This window comes from Puma concolor, chromosome B4 (genome assembly GCF_028749965.1).
Source record: "Puma concolor isolate L17-30 chromosome B4, mPumCon1.1.hap2, whole genome shotgun sequence".
Taxonomy (NCBI): Eukaryota; Metazoa; Chordata; class Mammalia; order Carnivora; family Felidae; genus Puma; species Puma concolor.
In genome coordinates, this window is record NC_141673.1 from 52,567,175 (window position 1) to 52,590,651 (window position 23,477).

General features: G+C 48.3%; 1 protein-coding gene across 1 annotated transcript in view; it reads right to left on the reverse strand.

The window, feature by feature from the left end:
- Nucleotides 1-388: 388 nt before the first annotated feature.
- RASSF3 (Ras association domain family member 3) overlaps nucleotides 389-23,477 on the reverse strand; it is a 73,788-nt gene continuing 50,699 nt past the window's right edge. The window contains exons 2-5 of the mRNA XM_025926677.2: nucleotides 11,486-11,593; nucleotides 9,158-9,395; nucleotides 7,077-7,186; nucleotides 389-3,146 (exon numbers count right to left, since the gene is read on the reverse strand). Coding sequence (XP_025782462.2) covers nucleotides 2,997-3,146; nucleotides 7,077-7,186; nucleotides 9,158-9,395; nucleotides 11,486-11,593 — 606 coding nt within the window. The 3' untranslated portion in view covers nucleotides 389-2,996. The remainder of the gene's footprint in view (nucleotides 3,147-7,076; nucleotides 7,187-9,157; nucleotides 9,396-11,485; nucleotides 11,594-23,477) is intronic.

Genomic DNA, 23,477 nt, shown 5'->3' on the forward strand with positions numbered 1-23,477 from the left:
AGGCAGAGAGAGACGGACAGAGAGAATCCCAAGCAGGCTCTGATGCCAGGCTCGAACTCACAAATCATGAGATCCTGACGGGAGCCGAAATCAAGAGTCAGACGCTTAACCAACTCAGTCACCCAAGTGCCCCTTATACACTTTTGAGTGGATGTACGTTTCACAATTAAAATGTGCTGTATGGGCAGACACTCGGCCAGGGTTATTTTCCCCAGAGGATAAGACCAAGGAAACAACCCCTGGGGGAACAAATGTGCCCCACTCAAACCCAGTAAATCACTGCATTCCCGTATGGTCCTCACATATCTGCAGAAGTTCGCCCCACCCCCGTGACCTTCTTTCACCTGGCATATTACGAGCCATAAATAAAAACACATGAACAAACATCAACAACTTCGACTTTTAATAATGGAAACAATTTGCCATTCCAGAAACAACTGTAGGGAAGAAAAACCTTCCCTATAAAAATAAACTCATCAAAATTATAAATATTATAACTTTTTACTTCTGCGATTTAAAATGCTCCCCTGCAACACTACGCCCTTCATTTAACAACATTCCTGTACCATCACATACTGAAGAGAAAACAGTATTACAGCAAAGCTTAGTTTAATTTAACGTAAGAATTTGTACAATGATTTTTAAAAATCTTTGGCCTTAGTGGCCTTTCTTCTTTCGCCCATGAAAAACGCTGCTGCGGTAACCAGTGTTTGGGAGAGAACATCAGTATTCAAAGAACTGCGTACTGACAGAATTTCAATACAGCAACTTTTCCAAATTGCAAATTGTAGTGCACACAACAGTGAGCGAGGTTCTGGGTACTGCGGATGAGGATGCCTATTTTAGACAATCTAGTTCAAGTACAAAAAAAAAAAAAAAAAAAAGTTTGTTTTTTTTTTTTTCCTTCACAGATAGCCATCAGCTACTACTTCAGGTTCTAACAGTGTCTTAATCGGAGAAACAAAAGCTTCACAAAATATAAGCTTACTGGATGGGCGAATAGAAGACCAGGTGGTTGATAACAGTACGCTCAAACCCAAGCCACAGTCTTGAATAGTAAAACCAGTATAAAAATCACGAAGGCATTCCCTGAACAAAAAAGGTAAAGTATTAGATGACAATGTCACTAAAACCTCATCGAGGCACTAAAAAGAAGTTACATGCAAAATTAAACAAGTTGTGCCATACATATTTTATAGCTAGTTCTACTTCCCCACCCCACCCCCCAACTCTCCTTAAAAAGCTTAGGAAGATACGATTGTCGCAGTAACGTGTGTGGCACGGCATGACCGCCACTTACACCTGCCTCCAACAAGATGGGTGTGCTCTGAAAAGTCAGAAGTGCCACACCAAGAGGGGAACAGAAATGCGATAAAAGGCACAGTTCACGTAAGAGGCAAAGAAATGAAGCACCTTGGAATTTCAAAAAGAATCCATTAGGTGTCACCAAAGTGTTGACAATTCCTTGGGAATTTATAAACAAAACATATCTAGACTAAAATAGACCACAAGGCCCCTCTAGAACCAAAGCACACCTTTCCCATTGTTTTCAGATTGCTGAAAAAAGAATGGGGTTATTTTACCTGCTTTCAGGAAGGCTCCTATTGCACATGCCTTTCTTTGGTTGGGAGGAACATGCACGTTTGTGAAAGCATTTCCAGAAAGAACCCCTCTTGTGTGATCAGCTGCGGGGCGGTGGGGGGTGGGGGTGGGGGTGGGGGTGGGGGGTCCCTCCCTTTCTCGCCACCCTCCTCCCTACAGCCAAGTAGTCCTAGGGTCTATACAATCCATATCCCGATTCTACCTTATGTCAGAACAGACTGTAAGAGGAAGGGGGAAGGAAAAGAGGGGAGACGGAGGAGGAGGAAGGGAGGGAGGGGGAGGGGAGGAAAAGGGAAAAACGGGGGAAAAGAGGGGAGTGATGGTCACAAAAGTATGCTTCCGCGAGCTCTCTACCTGACAAGCCGCTCCCCACCCAGACTCCTTTTCAATCCAGAAAACAGCTGGGGGGCGGGGGCGGGGGTGGGGGGAGGACCACAACATAACAGAGTTAGCAAACGGTCATTGTCCCGCCACCCTGAGAAGAGAGCACTGGGACCGTCCACAGGGAGGGCAGCCCCAGCGGCGTGACTCCTGTATGTATGGGTCTGCGAGGTCCACCTGCCGGAATGTTCTGCTCAGCTGCAGACTTCCCAGGTCCCTCCTTTTGGTCTAGCTGCTACTTTCTTTGGCTCTGTTCCCATATTTTACTCACCAGGTAATCGAGCAATACTACAATGGGTTCAACATCTCAAAACCGAATGCGTCCACCTCAACAGCAAATACACCTTTCTCTCCTACCATCAACGCCTCACCCAAACCACATTCCTGCAGAGCTCCCCAACTTCCACTGTCGCCTTCTTGCAAACTTGCTCTTCACTTCCTTTGTCAAACTCCTACAAAACCCTTCACAAAGTCCTCAGAGTTCCTAGCTTCCTGTGCCTTACAGTTCACATGGATTGCTTCCTCTGACATCTAAAAACAAAACATAAACAAAAAAAACAAACAAAAAACAGGTAGTTTCAACACAGGACAAGTGTTCAGATAGATTCCTTGTTAAGCCTTTAAAAAATCATTTGCACATCCTTCAGCTTAACAGCATCATCACATAATTAAAGTAACTAAAGGAAAGTAAGGACTTAAAAACAAAAACAAAAACCCCAGAGTCCATGCTTCAAAGCAGTCTGGATGGCTCCAGATGAGACTACAGATTCACAGCTTGCCGAGAGGTAACACCGCAGTGCCGTAACAGAACAAGCTTGCAGAATCCCTTACAGAAGATGCCTAAGGTGCGGGACGCTGCGTGACCAGGTTTTGGGAACTAGATCTAGCGATCGAAGAGGGAAGACCCTAGCGTCACGGGGCAAGAAGACAGCCCTCCGACGAGAGAGACCCTTGCGCCGGTTTGTACACAGGTCCTGCGCCTTTCCTTCCCGAGCGGCAGGGAACCCGGTGCCTTAATCGGGTTTCCACACCTCACTGAGGGCTTCTTCCAGCTTGTGTCTGTAGGCTGCGTAGCGCCTCTTCAGGCTCTGCAGCTGCTCATCTTCCTCCTTGTCCAGGATCCGCAAGAAATTCTGTAGTTCTGGAAGGCTGAAGGCTTCCCACTGTGAAAGGACACAAAAGAAAAATGCCAGGTGTTGAAGTCAGAACTCGGGAATGCTGGCCCAGAGCAGGCGGGGGTGTGGCTGCCCCTCCTACTCCAGCCAGCGTTTCGAAAGGCCTGTTTTACAAGGTTACAAGGTTTTAAGGCTGTCTTGCGCAGCCCTCCCACGGAATGCGGCCCCTGCCCTCCAGACGGCAGCCAGGCCAACCCCCACACTCTCACCCCGCGTCCTTCCCTCTTCCCACTGGCCTCCACAAGGGCTCCCACAAGAGCCAAAGTGCTCTAGACACTTTCACTGCTGATTTGGCCCCTCTTCCTCTGACCCCAGAGGCTCCCCTACCCGCCCCCTCTCCCTGGAGTCACCACTGTCACTGCCTTCTTCCTCACCTCCCACAATCTTACCGGCGCCTAAAGCAGCTGTCCAATTGGCCTGCTTTTCTCTACCTTTACTGCCCCCCGATTTATCCGCCATCCTTTTCTCCATTCCTGGGAGAGCCTCGCCCATGTCCTTCTTACTCCGATCTTAGGTTCCCCACTCTGTTCCCCCAACAGTGAGCCTCAATACTCTGTAAGACGCAAATCTAGGCCTCACCCTGCCCTGCTAGAATCATTCGGTGGCTTCCCTTAGTTGCTCTTGCTAAGTCTGAAAGACTCTAACCCCTCTAGCACCCTCCGCACCCCCTCCCCACCCCACCCCGCCATGCTGTGGCCCTCACCCATAACACTACCCTCCGTGGCTGGGCACATGTTCTCCACTCTGCCTGGCGAACTCAACTCAACCTTCAAGCCTCAGCTCAAATGCCACTTCCTCTAAGAAGTCTTCCATAATTTCCTCCCTCCCTTCCCACCCAGAACTACATCCCTTAGAAGCTCTCACTGAGCAATGACAGCCACGATCACAAAAGATTTAAAAGTTATGACCATTATTTGCTTAGTACCTCCCTCACCTACACTTTACCTACACAGCAGCTGCTGCACCTCTCACTATTTGAGGTTTGTCTCTTGCCCTCGAGTCTCTGAGTTGTTTCCCCAACAGCACCTGGTACCTAGCAGGCACAAAATAAACACCGGTGGGGTTTAAATTTTGTTTTAATTAAAGCAGTCAAGAAAGGTACTTGGCATCACGGGGGAGTTTTTGTTTGTCTGCTTTTCGACACATCCTCCCCTCCCAAAAGGGGACCCTGGGTCTTCTGCTGAGAGTCACTGCCTCCGTCAGGAACAATTTCCGACGGGGACCTCCCAGGAGTGTGGGGAGGAAAAAGACTGGAGATAACCTAATACAAGTGGAACAGATGGAACAGAAGGAATAAAACCGCCAAGTGGGCACGTGGTAGAAGGCTTTTTGGAGAGGAATTCTGACCTGGTTATTAAAGAGAATAAGAAACATGGAGTAGGAGAACAAAACTTTCTACATTAGAATACGCCATTAATTAAAACAGCACTGTCAGGAAAAAGGGTGGGGGAGGGCGCCTGGGTGGCTCAGTGAGTTAAACGTCTGACTCTCGATTTCGGCTCAGGTCATGATCTCACCGTTGGGAGATGAAGCCCAGCATCCGACTCGGTGCTGAGAGGTAGAGCCTGCTTGGGATTCTCTCTCTCCCTCTCTCTGACCCTCTCCCTCACTTGCACTTTCTCTCTCTAAAATAGATAAAATGGAAAAAAAAATTCCTTAATAAAATAAAACTGGGGCACCTGGGTGGCTCAGCTGGTTAAACATCCGACTTGAACTCGCAAACTGCGAGATCGTGTCTGAGCTGAAGTCCTGCATCAGGCTCTCTGCTAACAGATCAGAGTCCACTTTGGATCCTCTGTCTCCCTCGATCTCTACCCCTCTCCCACTCGTGTATACGCTCTCTCAGTCTCTCTCTCTCTCTCCCAAAAATAAATATTTTTTTACATTAATAAATAAAAATAAATAAAATAAAATCTTTAAAAGAGCTCCTGGGTGGCTGAGTGGGCTGGGCGTCCATTTTTCATCTCAGCTCAGGTCATGGTCTCACAGTCATGAGATCAAGCCCAGCATCGGGCTCTGCGCTGAGCATAGAGCTTGCTTGGGATTCTCTTTCTCCCTCTCTGTTCCTCCCCCGCTCACACTTTCTCTCTCAAAATAAATTTAAACAATAAAAAATAAATACATCTGGGCGCCTGGGTGGCTCAGTCGGTTAAGCGTCCGACTTCGGCTCAGGTCATGATCTCACGGTCCATGAGTTCGAGCCCCGCATCGGGCTCTGTGCTGACGGCTCAGAGCCTGGAGCCTGTTTTGGATTCTGTGTCTCCCTCTCTCTCTGCCCCTCCCCTGTTCATGCTCTGTCTCTCTCTGTCTCAAAAATAAATAAACGTTAAAAAAAATTTTTTTTAAATAAATACATCTTTAAAAATAAAAAATTTTAAAAAAAGCAATGTCTTCCTAAAACCCCCCAAATAAACTTCCAATTTAGACATATGAACATAACTTACAAGGCACGTTTACATACATTTTTAATTTGTGACTCAAAACCACCTTTTAAAATCTTTAGTCCCACTCTACAGATTTTAAAACTGAGGACTGAAATGACTGGAAGATTTACCCAAGGTCATGCTCCCAATCTAACAAGAGGAACAGTAGGAAGCTGAGAGTTGGTTTCCTTTCCTTTTTTAAATTTTTTTTTTATGTGTATTTATTTTGGAGAGAGAGAGAGAGAGAGAGCGAGCGAGCTCACGAGCAGGGAAGGGCAGCAAATGAGGGAGACACAGAACTCAAAGCTCCGAGCAGTCAGCACAGAGCCTGATGTGGGACTTGAACTCAAGAACCGTGAGATCATGACCTGAGCTGAAGTCAGACACTTAACTGACTGAGCCACCCAGACACCCCACTGGTTTCCTAATTTTAACCTGGAAACTATTCTCATTGTATCACATGATGTTCTACATGGATAACATTTCCTGTTCCAGACAGAAGATGGAGACCCAGGCCTTGCAAGATTTACTCAAGCATCATTTTAAACCTGACACTTGATCTAGAAAAATGGTATAAAGTGCTTTTTCCTTCAACGGAACTGGCCTAAATTCAATCCTCCCTGGAGAGAAAGTGGCAAATGATGCATATACCAACATAATTTCTAAATCATTTTGGCAAGAGGAAAAAAAGATTCTAGAAAGTTAAAGGTCTTTCATGGTAAAGAGATTCCATTTCCTTTTATTTCTCTTTAAATGAATAAGCCTGCAGACGTTTGTTAGTAGCAAACATATGGAGAGTGTCGACTTTCATAGTTTAACTGGATTGGGGCAATTTGGAGGTAGAAGGGGTGATAAGTGCTCTTTAGGTGGGAGGCAGCTTTCTTTCTTACTCTCCTCCCACCTCTGAAAACTACAACACCAAGAGAATGGATGTTGTAAAAAAAAAAAAAATTATATCGTAAGCTAACTTCGGGTCTGTTTCTGAAAACTGAAAAACACAGGGACGCCTGGGTGGCTCAGTCGGTTAAGTGTCTGACTCTTGCTTTCAGCTCAGGTCATGCTCTCTCTCGGTTTGTGGGATCAAGGCACACGTCAGGCTCCACAGTGATAGCGTGGAGCCTGCTTGGGATTCTCTCTCTCTCCCCATCCCCACCCTCTCTCATTCAGAAAGAGAGAGAGAGAGAGAGAGAAAGAGAAAGAAAGAAGGAAGGAAGGAAGGAAGGAAGGAAGGAAGGAAGGAAGGAAGGAAGGAAGGAAGGAAAGAGAGAGAAAGAAAGCACGTTAAAACACACACACACACACCACACAGAAAGGTATCATCCACAGACCAGCTCGCTGCCTCCCAAGAGGTACAGCCAGCCAGACACTCACGCACAGACACACACATTCTCTCCCTTTGTCCCCCTCCCAAGTGGATAAAAAGTCACTCCACTACAGCAGTAAAACAGGACCGGCTGCTCCGTACGGTTTAAAGCAAGAATGAACAACTACTCACCTCTCCGATTTCGTGCTCACGAAGAACAAAACTAAGGGTGTCTGTCCTGGGCCCAGCCACCAAACGCAGGTAGAGCGGATGTTCCCGGTCTGAGAGCTTACAGGCATAGACTGGGTGAGGAGACAAGCGGCATGTGACAGAGTACTGAACCGTCCCCTGGACCATACGCCCCGCTTACCAGCCCCTCCTCCAGATCAACACAACAGCCCATGTCACCCAGCCACCAAGTCACCGTCCTCCTCCTCTTGTGACCAGAAACAGCCTATAGTGGAATGAAATCTACACTATTTCCACCGTATAGACAGCTGCACAATATACGCTGCGCCTTGATCAAAAAGGAAATAACTCTCGGGGCACCTGGGTGGCTCAGTCGGTTAAGCGTCTGACTGCGACGGTCCGTGAGTTCGAGCCCCGCGTCGGGCTCTGGGCTGATGGCTCGGAGCCTGGAGCCTGCTTCGGATTCTGTGTCTCCCTCTCTCTCTGCCCCTCCCCCGTTCATGCTCGGTCCCTCTCTGTCTCAAAAATAAACATTGAAGAAAAAAAAAAAAAAAGGAAATAACTCTCCAGAATGAATTTAGATGGGTCTTAGTTAGTCCCCAAACGGGCTTACAATTCATTCTGCTCCTCCTTTCAAAAAGCATCTGCAACCCCTTTCAGAAACCGTAAAAATAATACACCATCCAAAGAACACAAAATTGGAGCACTAGGAGCAAATCAGTCTACAGATCTAGAATTTTAGCAGCTGCAAATAAACCGGGCGGTCAGGATGCAAGCTCTGGTGACTTCAGGAGCACAGCTGTGTCTCCTCCCACACACTCACACCCCCCCCCCCCCCCCCCCCCCGGTACCAGCACTGCCTGCAACGCTGGAAGATTTCGCCAGCCGTCAGGGTACTATCTCAACAGGCCGCTATCACACTATTACTGTCCGTGTGTGCCACTCCAGTCCAGGTGGGCAGGCACAGCAGCTAGCAGGATAAAATGCCATCTGAGCTCTTTTACGTTATTTTGGCACTTCTGGAAACAACTGCGTCGCAGGTCCTGATTTCCCTGCGGACGGAAACCCCCACAACTCTGAGCCTGGGGCCTCTTGAGGGTAGGTAGGAATCTTGGCCTGCCCCTCTTCGTATTCTGCAGGTGGCCTGTGCTCAAAACAGTGCGTGCATACCTAGCGACTAGCTGGATCCCATCCCCATGCAACTGAAGGGCAGTTCTCTCGTGTCAGGTTAGTGCATTTTCCTCCATGGCTCTGCTGGAGGCTTTACCGCCCAAAAGCACAGTGTAAGTACCCGATCGCCCACACATGGTTACCATGTGCAAACGAGCTCTTGGTGAATCACTGGATCACAGTGGTTGTCGATTTCTGCTTCGAGTGCCTGCCCTCGACTACTGTGTGTTCAGGTTCATGCAGTTCTTTAATATTCTCTTTCTATCCACTGAACGTGGGTATTAAGTTCAGACAGGCAGACCCCAGATCGGAATGTCATTCATCCAGCGGATTGGCCTCTGGAGAGCTACGTACCAAAATGCCCCAGCGTCAAGGCCAGTGTGGCAAGCTAAAGAAACTGAAGAACTCAGGGCTGTGCCACTCCAGGCTGAGATGTTCAGGCACACGTGTGCCTCCCACCCTCAAAGTCTCTGAGGACGCAGCCCCCCCCCCCCCCCCACGCCACTCCATGTTCGGATGCACATCAAATGTGGGATGTGCTAATGAAGCCTTCAAGCACAGAGGCATTCCTTTTCGTCCTGAAGAGCATCAAAATCAAGGCGGGGAACAAAAAAAAAAAAACAAACAAAAAACCAAAAAACCGTCAAAGCTACCCCCCTGTGCACACATCACAAACTCTTCCACAAAGGCCCATCACATGTGGCTGCCTCGGGGCTCCTTAGACCCCCAACTAGCCAACTCAAAAATACGGAAAGCCAGCAAACATCAGGTGTGAGCCACGAGCACCACAGCTTCCAGAACCCATCCCAGGGCTCTGACACCACCGAGGTACAGACACCCAGCAGTGTCCTTTCTGCGAATGAGGACAGAGACCTAAGAGCAGAGACCTTTTCATCTCACGCGCGGCAGCATACCTTGGTCTTCCCTGTGACAACGCTTATAAAGTGCAAACTTGGCAGGGCTCTCGGTCACGAGAAACTTCTTGAGCAGGGCCTCGATCACTTCCCCCACGGTGTTCGTGCTGCTGATGTGAAGCGTGTTCGTACAGCCATTGCTACTGGGAGCAAGCTTTCCAAGGCTCGGAGAAGTCTGTGGGGGTCTGCAGAGTTCCATCTGGACTTTAATGAAGCCAGTGTAAATCCCATTTGAGTTCTGAAGCCGGAAGAAAAGCACACACTTAGTTCCGCTGACTGCAGCATTCGGCATTTGAGGGAAGCACCCCGGCAAAACAAGGGAAAGAATGTCTCGCCTTCCTTCTCTTGGTCTTTGTTTTTCCTGCTCTGTGGCAGAACTTAAGTAAAGATCACCCCTGAGGGAATGATCTCAGAGGGAGGGAACACCCCCAACAAAGTGCTTCCAGAGCAAGGTCTGTAGGGCAGATGTGGGACAGAAGCCTCCCCCTGCTTTGGGGACCCGACGCGCCCGGAGCTACATGTGAAAGGTCAGGGCCCGTTGGAGAGGTTACAATCCCCTGGGGCAGTGGCCAGACAAATCCCAAGATGCCTTCACACATGGGGGCGCAGTCCGTCCGCAGCTGATGGCCAGCTATTACACAGAAAAGGAAGGTCACTGGGGGGCTGGGAGACACCCAAGTAACCTGGAGTGGTCAATGAACAACCTATTTCATTCCCAGTGGCTTTATAGTATGTCCTCGATTACCGATCTCACTCAAACTTTTGTACACAGCACACATGCCATATACAGCGTGGGGTACACGATGATGTGATCCCGGCACCTCGAGCGGCAAGATGTGCAAAACAACCTGAAGCTACGATGTGAACTACAGAGATTGTAAGGACTTGTCTTTCTGGTCTTATACCTCCGTCTATATACTATTTCCTAACAGTTTTACTGAGGTATAATTTTTATAACCCCCCCCCCAAAAAAAATCACACATATTTATACAGACAACTTGTTGAGTTTAGCGTTTAACCGAGAGCAGAATTACTATTTCTTAGTTGCCAAAAATAGTAATAACGGTCTGGTCTTCGCTTTTTCTTTTTACAGCGGGTATATTTAGAAAAAGTTTATTCTAACGTTTTATTAAAACAAATCTTCAGGTGTTATATCGATAAATGAGACAGTTAAAGTCAAACATTAAAAAATCTCCTTTTTGGTCCATATATTTCTTCCTTTCCACAAGGTCAACTTACAATGCCAATTCGTGTGTTCATTCCTGTGGAAAGTATTATACGACACTTAAAATTTCTATCTATGAAACGAATGGAAACCTGCATGTTTTCATCTCCATGGCGGGAAGGGAAAAAGAAACCATGGCAAGTGGACTATTTCTCCTCTGATGAAAAACGCGTTTGAAAACAGAAATGTGAGCGTTGGAATGACGCAGCTGGGATCCTCTGTCCCACCCCCCCACCCCCCCCACCCCCCCCCCCGCTTCCGGGGGAGTCCGCTGGGCAGGGGTTCTTTATTGCAAGGGCTTGGATTTAAAGGCTCCTCCCCAAAGGTCAGAGAGCTCAGTAGGGCCTGTCCTAAACGGGTCAGCCTAGTCTTTGCTCAGCTGTCAGTTCACGGTCAACAGACTGACAGGCCGAAGTCCAAGGGCCCTGGAAACCGGCAAAGGGATGGCAGGTGCCTCGAGGAAAGTCACCAAATGCGAGGACGAGGCACAGATGCCAGTCCAGTCTGTAGGCACATGAATACTGTGGCTTTGTTGCTGGCTCTCCTTGTAGTCACTAAGCCCTGGGCCTCCTTCCTCCTAAACCCTCACCCCCGCTGAGAGTCAGCGTTCGGTACCACACTGTTGAAGCCCGAAACGGCAACGTGTAGGACGCTGAGCACGACCTCCCTCATCTTCCACAACAACCAGCTGAGAGAAATCTTAGCTCAAGTATATTCTGAGCCACGGGCATGAAATCCTTTTGCTGACACTTCCAAACTTATCTGCACAAGATAAAACTTATCTAAAGCCTTATTAGAATCTGAGTCACCACCTGTATGTGAAACAGACAGCGGTTATACTCAACGCTAAACATCCTTGGGGGGGGGTCACAAAAACGTTTACAATAAAACTGTAAAGTGTCCACCGATGTTCAGCTACTTCAACATAGAACTTTACATTGAAAGCTGCGGAAACCCTCCACTTTACCGTCCTGCACACCTTGGCCATTCAACCTCTGCAAACGCTACTCGGAGATTTTAAAACACGTAGACTGTAGTACCAACAATTTACATTTATTTGTCTTTCGACCTGTGTCAACGTAGACAGTACTGTGGGTGCTTACCAAGGTCATCTTCAACTTGTCTGTGACTGCTAAGTTGTATTTGTGAACTTTCTCTTTGATTTCCTCTTTGCTGAGGTAATTGTGGGTTTCCTTCTCTTTCTCCACATCCTGGAAGGAAAACAAGGCATGCCACACATGAACAATCATAGAAAAAATGCAGGTAAGGCAGGATTCTTTATACAGTCCCCACAAGAACTCTGGGGCACTTCACCTCAAAACACACACGCAGACACAAACACACACACACCCTCTCACTGTCAAACTCTCAGGGTCATCCACCAAGGATGGTTCTCATTCCTTCGGACTACCATCTTCCTGAGGGCTACAACTAATTTGTCAGCAGCTAATGGCAACGCTTCATTCATTATTATTTTGTGAAACTGCCTTTGCTAAATTTCCCTTCTGCACAAACACCATTCTCTCAGAGTGCCTGTAGGATTGGCTATTTCCATTTATTTTATTTTTTTGAGAGACACAGAGAGAGAGTGCACACGCACAAGCAGGGGAAACGGGCAGCAGGATGCAGAGACTCTCAAGCAGGCTCCATGCTCAGCGTGGAGCCTGACATGGGGCTCGAACCCACAACTCTGGGATCATGACGTGAAGCGAAATCAAGAGTCAGCCGGCTCAGCCTCAACCAACTGAGACACCCAGGTGCCCCAGGCTATTTCCATTTTAAACAATATTTAAAGACACAAACCAAAAGCTCCTCATTAGCGAATTCTACGAACTTTACGGTCTTTACAGCTTTATACCATATTTATAAGCAAAAAGTATGGCAATTAATCATGTTAACTGGCACTAATCAATGACCTAATTACACACAACTACCACAGGGTAATTGATCTTCCAAACAAATCGTCATGTCAAGATACAAGTAGCCAGATTTCCCCTACTCACCCACTCGCAACCCATCCAGTCTCAACCCCGGCTTAGACTGTCCACACTGTGGACGGGATGATAGTAAACCCTCTTTCCACTGAAGAATTCAATAACAGTTTCTCGTCTAAAGAGCTCAAGCAGCGCGTGATATGATGTAATGGCTAGATGCAATCACAGACGGCCAGACTTCAGTGTGCTGTGACCCTCAAGAAGCCAAGCATACAAGACACCTGGCTTGTGTTGCATTTAATTCTCCCAACAACCTAACCGAGTAGACATTATTATTCCGGCTTCCAAAGGAAGTCAAGTTCTAAGTAAATTCACCTGCCAATAGAAACTTAGCGGTTCTGTGGCAGTGACAGAACTTCCCTGAAGCCTGGTTCCAAAGCCTACCAACCCTCAGTAACTCCAAATCCTGAGATCCCTCGGGAAGTGTGTGGCTTGTCTGGGGACACCTCAACTAGTTAAGAGATCAAATTTAATTTTAACCCGGGTCCTCTATGTTGCTTCCACTAACAAGAATAGGGGGCGCCTGGGTGGTTCAGTCCGTTAAGCGTCAGACTTCAGCTCAGGTCATGATTTCACGGTGCATGACTTTGAGCCCTGCATCACGCTCTCTGCTGTCAGCACAGAACCCACTTCGGATCCTCTGTCTCCCTCTGCACCCCCCCACCCCACCCCCCCCCCCATGCACTTACACATGCTCACTCTCTTTCAAAAATAAGTAAACATTAAAAAAAAAAAGGAGTAAAAAAATAAAAAAATAACTTTACAGAAGCTTCAATGACTATTTCTAAGGAAATTCAAAACATATATTGTACCTCTCGGCTTGGCCCTGCTCTTTCCAATCCACAATTAGCTGGCCATGGGCCATAGCTGAAAAAAGATCATGAGTCTTTGTGTCGACTTTGATTTTTCAGTACAGACTGTCCAAAGACTCTCCAGAGCAAATACTAAACAGTGAACCTAAGAGATTTCCACTTCCTAACGGGTGAGATGTGGCACTGGCAGAGCTAGAGGGTGCTGTGAAAACCGTGCCCAGTTCCAGAGAGACGGGGGCTCTGGTCCAGAGTCTCTCACCAACTAATCCCGTGCCCTCCGCTCATTGACCTGAGGCCACTCCCTCATTTCCTAGGAAATAAAGGGACCAGAGTGAATCATCTCAATGGTGCTTCTTGACGCTAACAGGACAATTTTGCAAAAATCTGACACTGATCTCACTGGTGGGACCTATGGGGCAAAATGGTTCCATTTGAGGAATCAAGGCAACCAAAGACCCACCATTAAAAATGTACAAAGTAGCTAACTACACAAATACCGTAGCATACGTCCACCCTAGGGGCTTACCACCTAAATAAGAGAAGGGGGAAATGGAGTGATTAAGAGCAAAGAGCAAGGTCAAGTCCATTTAGAATTTAGTGAGGTTTTTTTTTAAGAATCTGTGTGATTTTTTTTTTAAGATTTTTTTTAAGTTTATTTATTTGGGGGGCGGGGAAGGGCTGCAAAAGAGAGAGAGAGAGAGAGAGAGAGAGAGAGAGAGAATCCCAAGCAGGCTCCACGTTGTCAGCACACAGCCCAACGCAGGGATCAAACCCACTAACTGTGAGATCATGACCTGAGCCAAAACCAAGAGTTGCTCAACTGACTGAGCCACCCAGGCTTTCCACACCCAACACGGGGCTCAAATTCACAACCCCAAGATCAAAAGTAGTATGCTCTACTGACTGAGCCAGCCAAGCGCCCCTAGTGAGTCTTAACTGTCCCTAGGCCACCTCATGTCAGCATTCCCAGCAGCTTGAAGAAAACCGAAGGCACTAGCTGGCCTGCAAACAGAAACTCACCCCAGCTTGCCCACAAAAGCCTAGCTGAGACATACTTGTGCAACAGCTATCCTTCCTTCTCAGAGATTAAAAACCAAGGAAACTGAAAGGAACAATAACAGAAAAGAGTTGGGCCCAAGGACCTCCACGATCCTTTCAAGGCAAAACACCTTGTTATTAAAAGATTAACTGGAAAGTAAATCCCAGAGAAGCAGCTAAACCCTAGAAGGCTGGGACCCTGAGTTTTTTACTGAGATATAATGGACATATAACACTATTTGTTTTAGGTGTACATCATAAGGATTTGACATATGTATATACTTCAAACCAATTAGCCCCAGTTTAGTTAACATGCATCATCACTTCACATCATTAGGATTTTTGTTTCCTGTAAGAACGGTTAAGATCTACGCCATATTTTTAAGTCAACTGACATAGCAATTGCCCACAAAGGCCACAGACCAAGGCCTGCTCACTGAGCAAATATTTACTGAGCTCCTGCTGTGTGCCAAGCGCTCGCCTGGGGGTGGGGACGTCAGGCACCACACCTCCACCCTCATGGCACTTATTGTCCAGCGAAGCCCAAGTCTCAGTGAAGAATGTCAAGGAAAAAAAGCTTCTGAAATGATAAAAGCAACGCTCTGAGTGGAGTGTAGAAGCAGGGGGAAAGGCACAGAAGTCACGAGCTCAGGCTGTGAAGGACACTGGTTCCTGTTAGTATCAGAATGGGAGGAAGTCTCTAGAGCTGGAAAACTTCCAAATTGTTATCCCTTTAAGACACCCCCCCCCTTCCTCTCACATAGGGAAGGATCCCCCTGCCCTTCCTCCAAATACAATGTCTTTGGGAAGCCGACCTTACGAGCAGAAAGAAGGAAAAAAACATGCAACACCGAAGGGACAAAGTAGGTACAAGGGTGCAAAAGGTAAAAATAAGGAGGAGCTTTTAAAAACCTGTGTGGCAAGTGCAGAACAGATCAAATAGTATAGACGTTAACCTTGAACTGCGATGGCAAGGACAGGAAATGGCATGGGGCGCAGCAGTCTGAAGTATCCTTATTGTTCTTGGCAGCCGAGGTGGTGACGCCACACCCAAGTACGTCTGTCTGGGCAGTTACAGGTCCTCTTTTTTATAAGCCACCTTTCTTTTATAGTCTCCTAACCCTCCAGTTTCTCAGTTCTTCCATGAAAAATTATCAACCCTAGACTCTTCCCTAGTGTGTTCATCCTGCAAGCCCAAGGGCTGCTCTGGGGTTCGCTTTGGTTCCTGGGTGGGGTCACCGAGACGTTTCTCCACCGGTGAACTTTCTCACAGGGCCACACCCTGCCTCCCAGACGCGGCGTGGTCCTCGTGCGGCGTGGCCCCATCCCATTTTAAATCAAGACTGTCTGAGAACGAACGCACCGCTTTACAAACCTGTTTATACCCTTTCTTGCTAACTCTTCTGTAATTCGACATTTTATCTCACCTTAAAATTTTAAGTCCAAAATATAACAACAGCAAAACAGAAAGCATCCAGGAGGACTGTGACCGTGAGCGGGAACGAGGGCTGGACCCCTTGCACTGGGGAAGGCGTGTGGCCTCCGGCGTGGGCATACACGGGTCTGATTCACAGCTTCGCCACGTCCTCGCTGTGTAACCCAAGGCAAGCTCTTTAACCTCTCGGAGACCATTTTCTCATCTCCGTAAAACGTGCAAGCCAATACGTACTTGACAGAGCTGCGACGAAAATACGATACAACTCATTATCCGACAATTCTACTGAGTGCCTGCGGGCGTCCCGGTCGGGGCCACGCACGCACTTACGGCTAGGACAGACGGCCGTGGCCGCTGCCTTTCTACCTTTCCGTGGCTGACAGCCTAGTCAAGTTTGACCCACTCCCGCCCCACTCCCTCACGTGTCTTCTTGAAAAAAATAAAACTACTGACCCTTTAAAAAAGCAACTAGCACAGCTTCTCTGATTGGGTAGGGGACGCCCCGGTAGACGCACGGTGCCTGATGACAGACGCAGTAGATGGTGTCAACACCTCCCAGTCCCATGGCTCTCGTGTGGAGCTGCTCTGACTCCTGGCCAGGTTTGAGGGCTAGCGCGTGTCAGTGGGAAAGGGTGAACTTACCGGGCCAGCAGGCGCTTACTCTAAGCGACGCTAGATTCCAAACTCACAAATTCCTACTTTCAAGCTCATCTTCCGGTGGTGGCAACTGGCAGTCACCTAATGATGTCCCGAACAGACTGGGATACCCGGCGCACTACACACGGAACCAGTGCAGACCTGGGTACGGAATAAACCACAGGGACCCCGCAGGCTGTAACCGCACTGTCCAGGGGCAACGGGCCCCCGCTGCAAATGGAATGCAGGGACAGCTGGAGGGGAATGGAGTGTTGGTAGTGACCTCTTTAAATATCCTCCTCCCAGACTCCATTCCCACAAAGACAGCAAATAAAGTGTTGAGGACCTAACCAAAACAGAAAAATCTTCTCTGGGAGAGATCTTTCCACTGCGGTCACAGACAGACCTAAAAGCAAACCAAAGCAGGCTCGCACTTAAGCACCAGTATCAAGCAAGTGATTTCCAGCAGCTGGTGAGCAAGCAGTTAGGGGACTCCAAGGCAACTTCCAGAAAGTCCAGTTAGATGCTCCTGAACTAGGTTTTAAAGTATAACTAGCAGGGGGCACCTGAGTGGCTCAGTCGGTGAAGCATCCAACTCTTGTTGTCAGCTGACGTCTTGATCTCATCAAGCTCGTGAGTTCAGGCCTCAGGTTAGGCTCCACGCTGGGCACAGAGCCCACTTAAAGATTTTAAAAAATTAAAAAATAGGGGCGCCTGGGTGGCGCAGTCGGTTGGGCGTCCGACTTCAGCCAGGTCACGATCTCGCGGTCCGGGAGTTCGAGCCCCGCGTCGGGCTCTGGGCTGATGGCTCAGAGCCTGGAGCCTGTTTCCGATTCTGTGTCTCCCTCTCTCTCTGCCCCTCCCCCATTCATGCTCTGTCTCTCTCTGTCCCAAAAATAAATAAAAAACGTTGAAAAAAAATAAAAATTAAAAAATTAAAAAATAAAGGGGCACCTGGGTGGCTCTGTCGGTTAAGGGTCCAACTCTTGATTTCAGCTCAGGTTATGATCCCACAGTTCGTGGGAGCGAGCCCCACATCGGACTCTGCACTGGCAGTGTGGAGCCTGCTTGGGATATTCTGTGTGTGTGTGTCTCTCTCTCTCTCTCTCTCTCTCTCTGCCCCTCCCACTCCTGCTGTGTCTCTCTCTGCCCCTCTCGCTCCTGCTGTCTCTCTCTTTGCCCCTCTTGTTCCTGCTGTCTCTCTCTACTCCTCTCGCTCCTGCTCTCTCTCTCTGCCCCTCTCTCACTCCTGCTGTCTCTCTCAACTCTTCTCACTCCTCTCTCTCTCTCTCTGCCCCTCTCGCTCCTGCTGTCTCTCTCTACTCCTCTCACTCCTGCTCTCTCTCTCTGCCCTTCTCGCTCCTGCTGTCTCTCTCCCTCTCTCTCTCTGCCCCTCTGTCGCTCCTTCTCTCTCTCAAAATAAATAAACTTTAAAAAACTAATAAAGTAGAATTAGCAGGGAAAAACCGTTCTGAAATGTGTTTTAGGTGTGCAGAACGGAAACCCTGTGAGGAATGTAAGAAAGGCTGTCACACAGAGCCAAACCCGCCAAGTCCTTAGAGGGTCTTTTAGGCTAGGATCGTGCCCGGTGAGAAGGGTCACAGGGGACAGTTGTGTACTTACATTAGATGCCTGTTGGGACATTCTTCACTTTTGGTACCACAACCTCTAAGATATAAAAGTAGGCAGAGCAGACGGGGGAGCTGAGTGAGCCCAGAAAGTTCTCTCAAATAAGGAGCGGCACCGCTGAGAGACAACAGCACCTTCCACAACGAGGGAAACGTCCTATAACTGCTGTCCAAAAGAAGAGTCACTAGCCACATGTGGTATCTGAGCAAGTAAAGGGAGACAATGAATTTCCATTTGAATTTTCAATAATTTAAGTGTAAGTAGTTATGTGTGGCTCGTGGGACTCCACCCGGCCACGTGAATCTGGACTGTAGTGGGCGCCGTGCGAACGAACAACAAGGTGGGGAAGCCCACAAGAAAGCAACGCGAACTCTGTGTTTTAAGTAGAAAGACAACCTTTCTGGGACAAATGAAATTCTCTTCCTGAAGGAAAAAGCGACTGTGTCCAGGGGGCCTGGTGCTGCCGTTCTTGACCTTAAAAGTACAGGGTGCTGCTTGCTGCCACGTTCTCACGGCACCAGTGTTGACAATCGGCTGGGTGCCACGTCTAGAGACTCGCGCTTATCTTGGTGAACGGCCTGCTGATTCACCCTGGCCAGTCCAGAGTTTTTTCCCCTGCCGGATGAGAAGATTTTTTTTTTTTTTTTTTTTTTTAACTGCGGGATATAGAGCTGGGATATATTACGTCCCATTAGGTGAGGTTCAGGGATTCACCTTGCCCATTGTAGGCTTCTCTGCACCCACAAAAGAGGTCTGCTGTTCAGGTTTCCGACGGCAAAGAAAAGGCAAGGGAAAGATGTCCCAGCCCCCTCCATCCTCCTGTTATGGAGAAACGCATCTCTGTTATCTCAGGGGAGGAAAAGCAGGTGGAGGGACGGGAGGGCAGCTAAGAGGACAAGGTCAATGCGCACAGTGCTGCCCAGCGGCCGGGTGCCAGCCTCCCCAAGAGTGCCCCCCCCAGAACGCTGATCCCCCAGCATGTTCTGTGGGCAGAAAGGGCGCCACGGCTCCTCTCCTCCCTCACCCACCCCCCTGGCGAATCCCAGAGGGACCGAGATCTGAGAAGACCTGAAGGTTTAAAACGAAACAACACAACACACACACAAAAAAAAAACCCTGTATCAGTACACAGCAAGAAAACTTTGAAGAAAACAGGCCTGTCATAATGTTGTAACTGGGACATTCGTTAATTATGAGCAAATGGGTACATTACACAAGAACAGATACTTCTTTTCTTAATTATTCACTTAGTGAGTAGATTCTGTACTCAATTCTGGGATATTATTAGCACACATGAACCACATCTGTTGAACTTGACAATTTTAAACAACTTCTTTGTCCCAAGGCTACTTGTTAAAACAAGAGAACAGCACGAGAGTGTCGATGTGGGCATTTTAGAGTTTTTAAAAAATGGGCTTCAAAAATAGAAGCAGGCAGCACCCTTATAAGGATGGAACACCATACTAGGCTCGTCTTCCATGCACTTGAGAGGTCACTGTGCCACCCACTGCCTTTAAATTCTCCCAGCCTCACCCCTACCACTCCGCCACAAGCCACTGTGCCCTGAGAGCACCTTGTGGGCCGCCTCCTTGAGGCCCACCCCACCCAGGAAGCCATCCTAGCCACAAGAGCCCTCACTCACCCCTGTATGTTAGGAACCCCTGGGGTACCCCATCCCTGCCGATTTAGCACTCACCACACACACCTCCACGGTTTGCTGTTTCCTATGTCTGCTCCTGCCTCCCCGTGACCTGACAGCATTTTTAAGTCTTCCACTCACTCTGGAATACGGTGCTGGAACTAGCTCTATGTTGGGGGGACAGGGGGGGGGGTTCCTTTTCAACTGATTCTATCTGGTCACAGAGCCCGCATCTACAAGATTGCATTTGCAACCCAGCCTCCAACATCTTATCTGCACGAGGTTTTCTGTTTGCTTCTCCAAACTAAATGAATCTGCAAGGGCACACAAAAGGCCTTTATAACAGCAGATACAAAGTTTTACACGCTTCTGTTATGCATCTGCACCATCAAAGGAGACAGTCCTTCAAAGCCTGCCCCTTAAATACCCTCACACACCCGAGGCAGTGAGAGCAGGCACGGGCCCAGGATGTTAATAAGATTAATTGCAGTTGTGATCCACGCGAAGAGAGTTTCATCTGGGCCTTCCATGACCTCACTTTTTAAACCCCCTGGTTCCCAGTCCGCAATACCCTATATGGCTGTGCTTTCAAAACCCGGGTCGCGTGCCAATCGTCAAACAGCCACTCGTTTGTTTGGAGCCAGAAAACAAAGTTGGAGGTGGACGAGTCTCCTCAGAGTGCCCCAGCCTGAGCGCCCAGCATCAAGGGGTACCAGATTACACTCAACCTCAGCAATCCCAGTTTGACGTGCTTTCAAAGGGAGTCAATTAAGATGCTGTTCATTTCTGAAAGGTGATACATTTTCACAACTGGTTTAACTTTCTCAAATTCTAGGCGAGCTAGGTAAGAAAGAAAGAAGATTATTACAGCCCTCAGAGCCAAGCACATCCAAATCCAGCTAATCAGCTCTGATAATTAGAAAAACAACATGGCTGCAGGTGAGTCAGCAGGCCTGCCTCAGGCCCAGCTCTCTGAGGTCTCAGAAAGGAAGCCGCAGTGGATTCTCAGGTTTCCAAAGGAAGGTGGGTCCTCAAGGAGTTTCCCTGATTATTAAGAGAACATTGGACTATGGTCCCTGTCCTTTTCAGCAGTGAGTTTTCTAACATTTTTGTCTTCATTTAAGTAACCTCTACACCCAACGTGGGGCCTGAACTCACGACCCCGAGATCAAGAGCTGCACACTTTTGTAACTGAGCCAGCCAGGTGCCCCAGTTTTCTAATATTCTGTATTATCTATACCACTGTCCTAATCAAGTACCTACAAAGTCAGTCCACTGAGTATTAGGAAAATTAACTGGAACAATAATATGAGCGATCGCTGAGAAGCCAGGAGAGAAGAAAGACACTACAATGGCAAACGGTGACACAACGTCCACCCTAAATTCTAGATTAAATCATCTCACTGCTCAAGGCTCTAAGGGTCATTCAGCAGCCAGCCACTTCCTTTGGCTAAGAGCAATTACAATTGTGGCCTTGGAGCCCATCGTCACTAGTTCAGGTTAGCCCAGGGGCACTAGAGGCTCTTCCAAAGGTCAGATCTTGTGACTTCCACATCATTTGAGTGGTCATGGACCCCTTGTAGCTTGGCTGTAAGGGGAGGTAGGTTCCGGAGAAAGGAAACGAGCAGGCTCATTTGGAAGTGAGCCAGACGGGAAGCGCGAAGGAATGCTGAAGCCACCAGGACGGGGCAGGTGGAGCCCATCTGGGAAGCTGAGCGGGCTCCAGCTCCACCTCCACCTACGGCGGAATGTGAAAGTCAAGGGCAGAGGCTTACAAGCAAATAGGAGTCGTCACCTAATCTGAACAGGGACAGAGTGTCTCAAGAAAATCAGAAGTGCCTATAGGCCAGCACTCCAAGAGAAGTGATCAGAAGCAAGCTTATCTAAAAGATACCTGGTGTTCTTCCTTGCCATCTCTAATAGGAGTCTAAGTTGCCACCACATAAAAGATTTGAAAGCAACTTAAAGTTCTATGTTTTCATGTAACACAATTAAAAAGTGTGGATGACAATTTGTTGAGGAAGAGAATGTCCAGGAAGTCACATTTGACTCCTTAGGGTCTGGATTTGCAAATCCTCTATTCTTACCCAGTGTAGCCTTACTAATGCACTAGTCCAAACACACTTGTAAAGCTCCCTCTCATATCGTCTGAGTAATAGGGAGAGACTCGTCGGTCCTTTCAGGCCAGATGTCCAGACCACGAAAGATTTTAATTAGACAAACTTAAAAGTCTGAAGGCGGATGCAAGCTTCAGCTATTTTCTATCACTCTTGTTCCCGTCCCCCCATCCCCTCTCCTGAGGTCTCCTTCTCTATGCTCCACTCGAGGTGGCTCTTTTAAGTCTGTTCCTAGCCCTTAAAAGGCTTAGCTGAAGTACTACCGTGTGTATGAGGACTCACTCTTCTACACCACAGGCAATACACGGAGGACAGAGAAAGATACCCCACTGCTGCCCTCCGTTCTCAGAAAGACACCTGTACCTCCAGCTCCACCTCAGCGGCCCCAGGTTTTGGTTTCATCTGAGGAATCACCTTCCTCCTTCCTACCAGGGAGGCGAAAGCACTCTGGAGTAATTAAAAGATGATAGAGCAATTCAAATAAAAATCTGGTGGATTATTACCTTGAAGGGTTTCACCCAGGAATTTGTAAAGACACTCTTTTTCTACAGAAATCCGCTCCTGCCCTCCTGCTTAGTTGTAGATGGGGTGAGAACCACAAAAGTCACAGGAAGTGTGTCAGGGATACAAGGCTGGTCACAGTCAGAGGTGTGGGGTGAGTTAGGACACCCAAAGAATGACCAGAAGAGAGCCCAGGAAGGCAGAACCCCGTGCAAAAACGCCCAGGGGCCTGGCGCTACTGGCCAACCTCACCCACCTCACTGAACCCAACCCCAGCAGTAGTGGGGTAAAGCAGCACCACTGCCTTTGAGGGTTCTGGCAATCTCTGAAACAGTTGACCTTTCCCTACACTTGGGTGGGGGGGAGGCCTTCTCGATACACCGCCCCCCCCATTCCGCTTCTCCTTCTCTTCTGCCCACTCTTCCAAAACAGGACAGAATTAGCCCACCCAAATCCCTAGGAGGGGCTGAGGTGGGGAGGAAGGTAGTCAGCAAAAGCCCTTAGTGAATCTTGTCACCAAACCCCAGACACCGTGCCACTCTCATCACAACCTGACTCGGGATTCTTAGAATAAACCCAAAATTGGGTACCACTATTCTCCCTATTTTGCAATTGGAAAACAGAAGCTTACAAGGACATGAGGTTGGTTCGTGTAGAAGCTAAGTAAGGGTTGTGCCGGGTCCATCTGATTCAAAGCCCATTAAGCCAGGAGGAGGAAGAAACAACCAACCATGTGCTGGGACAGAGAAAGTGAGTTGAGAGGCCCTCAGGTCTAGCACCGCTGGCTCCTGGAGGCTTAGTTGTTGTTTTATTTATGAGAGAGACAAAGAGAGAAAGAGAGAGAGGGAGGGAGGGAGGGAGGAGAGAATCCTAAGCAGGCTCCACACTGCTAGCGTGGACCCCCACGCAGGGCTCGAACTCACGAACTGTGAGATCATGACCTGAGCTGAGGTCAAGAGTCAGACACTTAACCAACTGAGCCACCCAGGCACGCCTGCTTAGTTGTTTTAATACACTGTGTTCAACTTGAATTGGGGTGGGGGGCGGCTATCAATACAACCCAGCAATTTATCAGGGAATTAGTAATCTGGCCAGGACCACAGAGAATTCTTTTAAAAATCAGAAACTGTATTCCCAGCATTAAGAAAATAGCTAAGTAGGGGCACCTGGGTGGCTTGGTCAGTTAAGCGTCCGACTTAGGCTCAGGTCATGATCTCACGGTCTGTGAGTTCGAGCCCCACGTTGGGCTCTGTGCTGACAGCTCAGAGCCTGGAGCCTGTTTCAGATTCTGTGT